We start from the raw sequence: 10,000 nt of genomic DNA on the forward strand, positions 1-10,000 counted from the left end.
GTCTCTCCCCCCATGTCTCACCCCCCGTATCTCTCCCCCCGTGTCTCTCCCCCCGTGTCTCTCCCCCCGTGTCTCTCCCCCCGTGTCTCTCCCCCCGTGTCTCTCCCCCCGTGTCTCTCCCCCCGTGTCTCTCCCCCCGTGTCTCTCCCCCCGTGTCTCTCCCCCCGTGTCTCTCCCCCCGTGTCTCTCCCCCCGTGTCTCTCCCCCCGTGTCTCCCCCCCCGTGTCTCTCCCCCCGTGTCTCTCCCCCCGTGTCTCTCCCCCCGTGTCTCTCCCTCCGTGTCTCTCCCCCCGTGTCTCTCTCCCCGTGTCTCTCTCCCCGTGTCTCCCCGTGTCTCTCCCCCTGTGTCTCTCTCCCCGTGTCTCTCTCGCCGTGTTTCTCCCCGTGTCTTTCCCCGTGTCTCTCTCCCCGTGTCTCTCTCCCCGTGTCTCTCCCCGTGTCTCTCTCCCCGTGTCTCTCCCCCCGTGTCTCTCCCCCCGTGTCTTTCCCCCCGTGTCTCTCCCCCCGTGTCTCTCCCCCCGTGTCTCTCCCCCCCGTGTCTCTCCCCGTGTCTCTCCCCCCGTGTCTCTCTCCCCGTGTCTCTCTCCCCGTGTCTCCCCGTGTCTCCCCGTGTCTCTCCCCCTGTGTCTCTCTCCCCGTGTCTCTCTCCCCGTGTCTCTCTCCCCGTGTCTCTCTCCCCGTGTCTCTCCCCCCCATCAGAATCATCTGGAACTCCCTCCCCGCGTGTCTCTCTCCCCGTGTCTCTCCCCCCGTGTCTCTCCCCCCCGTGTCTCTCCCCCCGTGTCTCTCCCCCCGTGTTTCTCCCCCCGTGTCTCTCTCCCTGTGTCTCTCCCCCCGTGTCTCTCTCCCCGTGTTTCTCCCCCCCATCAGTATCATCTGGAACTCCCTCCCCCCGTGTCTCTCCCCCCGTGTCTCCCCCCCCGTGTCTCTCTCCCCGTGTCTCTCCTCCCGTGTCTCTCCCCCCGTGTCTCTCCCCCCGTGTCTCTCCCCCCGTGTCTCTTTCCCCGTGTCTCTCCCCCCGTGTCTCTCCCCCCGTGTCTCTCCCCCCGTGTCTCCCCCCCCCGTGTCTCTCCCCCCGTGTCTCCCCCCCCGTGTCTCTGCCCCCGTGTCTCTCCCCCCGTGTCTCCCCGTGTCTCCCCCCCCGTGTCTCCCCCCCCGTGTCTCTCCCCCCGTGTCTCCCCCCCCGTGTCTCCCCCCCCGTGTCTCTCCCCGTGTCTCTCCCCCCGTGTCTCTCCCCCCGTGTCTTTCCCCCCGTGTCTCTCCCCCCGTGTCTCTCCCCCCGTGTCTCTCCCCCCCAATAGAATCATCTGGAACTCCCTCCCCCCGTGTCTCTCCCCCCGTGTCCCTCCCCCCGTGTCTCTCCCCTCGTGTCTCTCCCCCCGTGTCTCTCCCCCCGTGTCTCTCCCCCCGTGTCTCTCCCCCCCAATAGAATCATCTGGAACTCCCTCCCCCCGTGTCTCTCCCCCCGTGTCTCTCCCCCCGTGTCTCTCCCCCCCAATAGAATCATCTGGAACTCCCTCCCCGCGTGTCTCCAAGCGTCCGGAGTCCGTGGATCCGGTCCCTCTCCCGCCCCCCCACATCTTGCCGGGGAGTGGAGACGTTTCGTTGTGCACCCTCACACACAACGCCACTCAAGACTCATCTCAGGTAGATACTGACTCACTCAGTCAGTCACTCACTCAGTCACTCAAGTCACTCAGTCAGTCAGTCACTGAGTCAGTCACTCAGTCACTCAGTCACTCAGTCAGTCAGTCACTCAGTCAGTCACTCAGTCACTCACTCAGTCAGTCACTCAGTCACTCAGTCAGTCAGTCACTCACTCAGTCACTCAGTCACTCACTCACACAGTCACTCAGTCAGTCACTCAGTCAGTCACTCAGTCACTCACTCAGTCACTCAGTCACTCACTCAGTCACTCACTCAGTCACACACTCACTCGCATACTCACTCACCCACTCACACACTCACTCACTCACAGACTCACAGACTCACTCAGTCACTCGCTCACTTACTCACTCAGTCATTCAGTCACTCACACACTCACTCACTCACCCACTCACTCACTCGCTCACTCACTCACTCACTCACCCACTCACTCACACACTCACTCACTCGCTCACTCATTCACTCACACACAGACTCACTCACTCACACACTCACTCGCTCACACACTCACTAACCCACTCACTCACACACTCACTCACTCACCCACTCACTCACTCACTGACTCGCTCACACACTCACTAACCCACTCACTCACACACTCACTCACAGACTCACTCACTCACTGACTCACAAACTCGCTCACTCACTCACTCACTCACTCACTAACACACTCACTCACCACTCACCCACTCACTCACTCACCACTCACAGACTCACTCACTCACAGACTCACGCACTCAGTCACTCACACACTCACTCAGTCACTCACTCACTCACACACTCACTCAGTTACTCACTCACTCACACACTCACTCAGTCACTCACACACTCACTCAGTCACTCAGTCACTCATTCACTCACACACTCACTCAGTCACTCACTCACCACTCACCATTCACAGACTCACTCACTCACAGACTCACTCAGTGTCTGAATGAGTGAGTGGGTGAGTGAATGAGTGAGTGGGTGAGTGAGTGGGTGAGTGAGTGAGTGGGTGAGTGAGTGAGTGAGTGAGTGGGTGAGTGAGTGGTTGAGTGAGTGAGTGAGTGGGTGAGTGAGTGAGTGAGTGAGTGAGTGGTTGAGTGAGTGGGTGAGTGGGTGAGTGAGTGGGTGAGTGAGTGAGTGGGTGAGTGAGTGGGTGAGTGAGTGAGTGGGTGAGTGAGTGAGTGAGTGAGTGGGTGAGTGAGTGAGTGAGTGAGTGGGTGAGTGAGTGGGTGAGTGAGTGAGTGGGTGAGTGAGTGGGTGAGTGAGTGAGTGGGTGAGTGAGTGGGTGAGTGAGTGGGTGAGTGAGTGAGTGAGTGGTTGAGTGAGTGAGTGAGTGAGTGACTGAGTGACTGACTGTCTGACTGACTGACTGACTGAGTGACTGAGTGACTGAGTGAGTGACTAACTGACTGACTAACTAACTAACTGACTAACTAACTGACTGCCTGTCTCTCCCCACCAGGCACTCCGCTGTCTGTGTGTTCTCTCTCTGACTGAGTGAGTGGTTGAGTGACTGACTGAGTGAGTGAGTGAGTGACTAACTAACTGACTAACTAACTAACTGACTGACTAACTAACTGACTGCCTGTCTCTACCCACCAGGCACTCCGCTGTTTGCATGTTCTCTGACTGAGTGAGTGGTGAGTGAGTGAGTGACTGACTGACTGAGGGACTGACTAACTAACTGACTAACTAACTAACTGACTAACTAACTGACTAACTGACTGCCTGTCTCTCCCCACCAGGCACTCCGCTGTCTGCGTGTTCTCTGACTGAGTGAGTGGTGAGTGAGTGAGTGACTGACTGAGTGAGTGAGTGACTGACTAACTAACTGACTAACTAACTAACTGACTGACTAACTGACTGCCTGTCTCTCCCCACCAGGCACTCCGCTGTCTGCGTGTTCTCTCTCTGACTGAGTGAGTGACTGACTGAGTGACTGACTGACTGAGTGACTGACTGACTGTCTGAGTGACTGACTGTCTGACTAACTAACTAACTGACTGACTAACTGACTGCCTGTCTCTCCCCACCAGGCACTCCGCTGTCTGTGTATTCTCTCTCTGACTGAGTGACTGACTGACTGAGTGACTGACTGACTGAGTGACTGACTGACTGTCTGAGTGACTGACTGTCTGACTAACTAACTGACTGACTAACTGACTGCCTGTCTCTCCCCACCAGGCACTCCGCTGTCTGCGTATTCTCTCTCTCAGCGACTGGAATCCGCCTCCCGGCTCCCGACGGCTTCGTGGAGACCTGCTGTACCTGTCGGCCACCACCCAGGAGGGTCGTGACCTGGGCGTCACCGCCTGCACACGCGGATTCTACCTCAACCAGTACGCTCACTAACTAGTCAGTCAGTGAGTGAGTCAGTGAGTGAGTCAGTCAGTGAGTCAGTCAGTGAGTCAGTCAGTGAGTCACTCAGTCAGTGAGTGAGTGAGTCAGTCAGTGAGTCAGTCAGTGAGTCACTCAGTCAGTGAGTCAGTCAGTGAGTCAGTCAGTGAGTCACTCAGTCAGTGAGTCAGTCAGTGAGTCAGTCAGTCAGTCAGTGAGTCAGTGAGTGAGTCAGTCAGTGAGTCAGTGAGTGAGTGAGTCAGTCAGTGAGTCAGTCAGTGAGTCAGTCAGTGAGTCAGTCAGTGAGTCAGTCAGTGAGTCAGTCAGTGAGTCACTCAGTCAGTGAGTCAGTCAGTGAGTCAGTCAGTGAGTCAGTCAGTCAGTGAGTCAGTGAGTGAGTGAGTCAGTCAGTGTCGGCCACCGCCAAGGAGGGTAGTGTCCTGGGCTTCTCGGCCTGCACACGCGGATTCTACCTCAACCAGTACGCTCACTAACTAGTCAGTACTAGCTAGTACTACTAGTTAGTACTACTACAAGCTAGTAGTACTAACTAGTCAGTACTAGCTAGTACTGACTAGTTAGTAGTACTAACTAGTAGTAGTGGTACTAACTGCCGCTGTGTTGCAGGTCTACGGTGAACGCGTTCCACGCTGAGGCAGCGTCTCCCGGCCCTCCGACTCACTCACTCGTTCATTTGCTGTCGCAGCTGAGTCCCACGTTCAAGCGGAACTTCCCTGCCCTGCAGAGACAGCGGTGGGAGACACGGGGAGAGACACGGGGAGACACGGGGAGACACAGGGAGACACGGGGAGACACGGGGAGACACGGGGAGACACGGGGAGAGACACGGGGAGACACAGGGAGAGACACGGGGAGACACGGGGAGACACGGGGAGACACGGGGAGACACGGGGAGAGACACGGGGAGACACGGGGAGAGACACGGGGAGACACGGGGAGACACGGGGAGACACAGGGAGACACAGGGAGAGACACCAGCTGAGTCCCACGTTCAAGCGGAACTTCCCTGCCCTGCAGAGACAGCGGTGGGAGACACGGGGAGAGACACGGGGGGGAGACACGGGGAGAGACACGGGGGGGAGACACGGGGGGAGACACGGAGAGACACGGGGGGGAGACACGGGGAGAGACACGGGGGGAGAGACACAGGGAGACACGGGGGGAGAGAGAGAGACACCAGCTGAGTCCCACGTTCAAGCGGAACTTCCCTGCCCTGCAGAGACAACGGTGGGAGACACGGGGAGAGACACGGGGGGGAGACACGGGGAGACACGGGGAGAGACACGGGGAGAGACACGGGGGGAGAGACACAGGGAGACACGGGGGGAGAGAGAGAGACACCAGCTGAGTCCCACGTTCAAGCGGAACTTCCCCGCCCTGCAGAGACAGCGGTGGGAGACACGGGGAGAGACACGGGGGGGAGACACGGGGAGAGACACGGGGAGACACGGGGAGAGAGAGAGAGACACGGGGAGACACGGGGAGACACAGGGAGAGACACCAGCTGAGTCCCACGTTCAAGCGGAACTTCCCTGCCCTGCAGAGACAGCGGTGGGAGACACGGGGAGAGACACGGGGAGACACGGGGGGAGAGACACGGGGGGGAGACACGGGGAGAGACACGGGGGGAGAGACACAGGGAGACACGGGGGGAGAGAGAGAGACACCAGCTGAGTCCCACGTTCAAGCGGAACTTCCCTGCCCTGCAGAGACAGCGGTGGGAGACACGGGGAGAGACACGGGGGGGAGACACGGGGAGAGACACGGGGAGACACGGGGAGAGAGACACGGGGAGAGACACGGGGGGGAGACACGGTGAGAGACACGGGTGGGAGACACGGGGAGAGACACGGGGGGGAGACACGGGGAGAGAGACACGGGGTGGGGGGGAGACACGGGGAGAGACACGGGGAGACACGGGGAGACACAGGGAGAGACACCAGCTGAGTCCCACGTTCAAGCGGAACTTCCCTGCCCTGCAGAGACAGCGGTGGGAGACACGGGGAGAGACACGGGGGGGAGACACGGGGAGAGACACGGGGAGACACGGGGAGAGAGACACGGGGTGGGGGGGAGACACGGGGAGAGACACGGGGAGACACGGGGAGACACGGGGAGAGACACGGAGAGACACGGGGAGACACGGGGAGACACGGGGAGACACGGGGAGAGACATGGGGAGACACGGGGAGACATGGGGAGAGAGAGAGAGACACGGGGAGACACGGGGAGACACGGGGAGACACGGGGAGACACGGGGAGACACGGGGGGAGAGACACGGGGGGAGAGACACGGGGAGAGAGACACGGGGAGAGAGACACGGGGAGAGAGACACGGGGAGAGAGACACGGGGAGAGAGACACGGGGAGAGAGACACGGGGAGAGAGACACGGGGAGAGAGACACGGGGAGAGAGACACGGGGAGAGAGACACGGGGAGACACGGGGAGAGACACGGGGGGGGAGAGACACGGGGAGAGAGAGACACGGGGGGAGAGACACGGGGAGAGAGACACGGGGGGAAAGACACGGGGAGAGAGACACGGGGAGAGAGACACGGGGAGAGAGACACGGGGAGAGAGACACGGGGAGACACGGGGAGACATGGGGGGGAGACACGTGGAGACACGGGAGGAGAGACACGGGGAGAGAGACACGGGGGGAAAGACACGGGGAGAGAGACACGGGGAGAGAGACACGGGGAGAGAGACACGGGGAGAGAGACGGGGAGACACGGGAGACATGGGGGGGAGACACGTGGAGACACGGGAGGAGAGACACGGGGAGAGAGACACGGGGAGACACGGGGAGACATGGGGGGGGAGACACGGGGAGAGAGACACGGGGGGAGAGAGACACGGGGAGAGAGACACGGGGAGAGAGACACGGGGAGAGAGACACGGGGAGACACAGGGAGAGAGACACGGGGAGAGAGACACGGGGAGACACTGGGAGAGAGACACGGGGAGAGAGACACGGGGAGAGAGACACGGGGAGACACAGGGAGAGACACCAGCTGAGTCCCACGTTCAAGCGGAACTTCCCTGCCCTGCAGACACAGCGGTGGGAGACACGAGGGGGAGACACGGGGAGACACGGGGAGACACGGGGGGGGGAGACACGGGGAGAGAGACACGGGGGGGGAGAGACACGGGGAGAGAGACACGGGGGGAGAGACACGGGGAGAGAGACACAGGGGGAGAGACACGGGGAGAGAGACACGGGGTGAGAGACACGGGGGGAGAGACACGGGGAGAGAGACACAGGGGGAGAGACACGGGGAGAGAGACACGGGGAGACACGGGGAGAGAGACACGGGGAGAGAGACACGGGGAGACACGGGGAGACATGGGGGGGAGACACGTGGAGACACGGGAGGAGAGACACGGGGAGAGAGACATGGGGAGACACGGGGAGACACGGGGAGGAGAGACACGGGGAGAGAGACACGGGGAGACACAGGGAGACATGGGGGGGGAGACACGGGGAGACACGGGGAGAGAGACACGGGGAGAGAGACACGGGGAGAGAGACACGGGGAGACACGGGGAGAGAGATACGGGGGGAGAGACACGGGGAGAGAGACACGGGGGGAGAGGCACGGGGAGAGAGACACGGGGAGAGAGACACGGGGAGAGAGACACGGGGAGAGAGACACGGGGAGAGAGAAACGGGGAGACACGGGGTGAGAGACACGGGGAGAGATACACGGGGAGGGAGACACTGGGGGAGAGAGAGACATGGGGGGAGAGACACGGGGAGAGAGACACGGGGGGAGAGAGAGACACGGGGGGAGAGACACGGGGGGAGAGACACGGGGAGGGAGACACTGGGGAGGGAGACACTGGGGGAGAGAGAGACACGGGGGGAGAGACACGGGGGGAGAGACACGGGGAGGGAGACACTGGGGAGGGAGACACTGGGGGAGAGAGAGACACGGGGGGAGAGACACGGGGAGAGAGACACGGGGGGAGAGACACGGGGGGAGAGACACGGGGGGAGAGACACAGGGGGAGAGACACGGGGGGAGAGACACGGGGGGAGAGAGAGCCATGGGGGAGAGACACGGGGAGAGAGACACGGGGGGAGAGAGAGCCACGGGGGAGAGAGACACGGGGAGAGAGACACGGGGGGAGAGAGAGACACGGGGGGAGAGACACGGGGGGAGAGACACGGGGAGGGAGACACTGGGGGAGAGAGAGACACGGGGGGAGAGACACGGGGAGAGAGACACGGGGGGAGAGACACGGGGAGGGAGACACTGGGGGAGAGAGAGACACGGGGGGAGAGACACGGGGAGAGAGACACGGGGGGAGAGAGAGCCACGGGGGAGAGACACAGGGAGAGAGACACGGGGAGAGAGAGAGACACGGGGGGAGAGACACGGGGGAGAGACACGGGGGGAGAGACACGGGGGGAGAGACACGGGGAGAGAGAGACACGGGGGGAGAGACACGGGGAGAGAGAGACACGGGGGGAGAGACACGGGGGAGAGACACGGGGGAGAGACACGGGGAGGGAGACACTGGGGTTGCCGTGGTAACCCGTTGCCCCTGGATCCCTCCCCTTTCCCCCGTTGCCAGGGTGCAGCTGCACCCATACGAGCGCGTTGCCACGGTGACCCCGGTCCACTCGTGGGTTGCCGTGGAGACAGAGCACCGGCCAGACGCGGTGCGAGCCCTGGACAGTCACTCGGCACGTCTCGGACACGAGGAGCAAGTGCCTGGTCAGGTGAGTCAGTGAGTGAGTCAGTCGGTCACTCAGTGAGTGAGTCAGTCAGTGAGTCAGTCAGTGAGTCAGTCAGGCAGTGAGTCTGTCAGTGAGTCAGTCACTCAGTGAGTGAGTCAGTCAGTGAGTCAGTCAGTGAGTCAGTCAGGCAGTGAGTCTGTCAGTGAGTCAGTCACTCAGTGAGTGAGTCAGTCAGTGAGTCAGTCAGTGAGTCAGTCACTCAGTGAGTGAGTCAGTCAGTGAGTCAGTCAGTCAGTCAGTCAGTGAGTCAGTCAGTGAGTCAGTCAGTGAGTCAGTCAGTGAGTCAGTCAGGCAGTGAGTCAGTCAGTGAGTCAGTCACTCAGTGAGTGAGTCAGTCAGTGAGTCAGTCAGTGAGTCAGTCAGTGAGTCAGTCAGGCAGTGAGTCTGTCAGTGAGTCAGTCACTCAGTGAGTGAGTCAGTCAGTGAGTCTGTCAGTGAGTCAGTCACTCAGTGAGTGAGTCAGTCAGTGAGTCAGTCAGTGAGTCAGTCAGTGAGTCAGTCACTCAGTGAGTCTGTCAGTGAGTCAGTCACTCAGTGAGTGAGTCAGTCAGTGAGTCAGTCAGTGAGTCAGTCACTCAGTGAGTGAGTCAGTCAGTGAGTCAGTCAGTGAGTCAGTCAGGCAGTGAGTCTGTCAGTGAGTCAGTCACTCAGTGAGTGAGTAAGTCAGTGAGTCTGTCAGTGAGTCAGTCACTCAGTGAGTGAGTCAGTCAGTGAGTCAGTCAGTGAGTCAGTCAGTGAGTCAGTCACTCAGTGAGTCCGTCAGTGTGTGAGTCAGTGAGTGAGTCAGTCAGTGAGTCAGTCAGTGAGTCAGTCAGGCAGTGAGTCTGTCAGTGAGTCAGTCACTCAGTGAGTGAGTCAGTCAGTGAGTAAGTCAGTGAGTCAGTCAGTGAGTCAGTCACTCAGTGAGTCCGTCAGTGAGTGAGTCAGTGAGTGAGTCAGTCAGTGAGTCAGTCACTCAGTGAGTCCATCAGTGAGTGAGTCAGTCAGTGAGTAAGTCAGTGAGTCAGTCAGTGAGTCAGTCACTCAGTGAGTCCGTCAGTGTGTGAGTCAGTGAGTCAGTCAGTGAGTCAGTCACTCAGTGAGTGAGTCAGTCAGTGAGTCAGTCAGTCACTCACTCAGTCACTCATTGAGTCAGTCAGTGAGTCACTCACTCAGTCACTCAGTCAGGCGCTCACTGACTATAATGTTGTTGATGTTGTTGTTGTTGACGATGTTGACGTTGTTGTTGACATTGTTGCTGTTG

At 60.0% G+C, this 10,000-nt stretch overlaps 1 protein-coding gene across 1 annotated transcript in view; it reads left to right on the forward strand.

Moving 5' to 3' along the window:
• The window catches only part of LOC144955396 (clustered mitochondria protein homolog), a gene marked incomplete at its 3' end in the record, with an annotated part of 34,692 nt that overhangs the window by 17,686 nt on the left and 7,006 nt on the right, over nucleotides 1-10,000 (forward strand). The window contains 4 exon segments of the mRNA XM_078885629.1: nucleotides 1,502-1,647; nucleotides 3,835-3,989; nucleotides 4,615-4,740; nucleotides 8,592-8,739. Coding sequence (XP_078741755.1) covers nucleotides 1,502-1,647; nucleotides 3,835-3,989; nucleotides 4,615-4,740; nucleotides 8,592-8,739 — 575 coding nt within the window.

This window comes from Lampetra fluviatilis, unplaced genomic scaffold (genome assembly GCF_964198595.1).
Source record: "Lampetra fluviatilis unplaced genomic scaffold, kcLamFluv1.1 SCAFFOLD_308, whole genome shotgun sequence".
Classification (NCBI taxonomy): Eukaryota; Metazoa; Chordata; class Hyperoartia; order Petromyzontiformes; family Petromyzontidae; genus Lampetra; species Lampetra fluviatilis.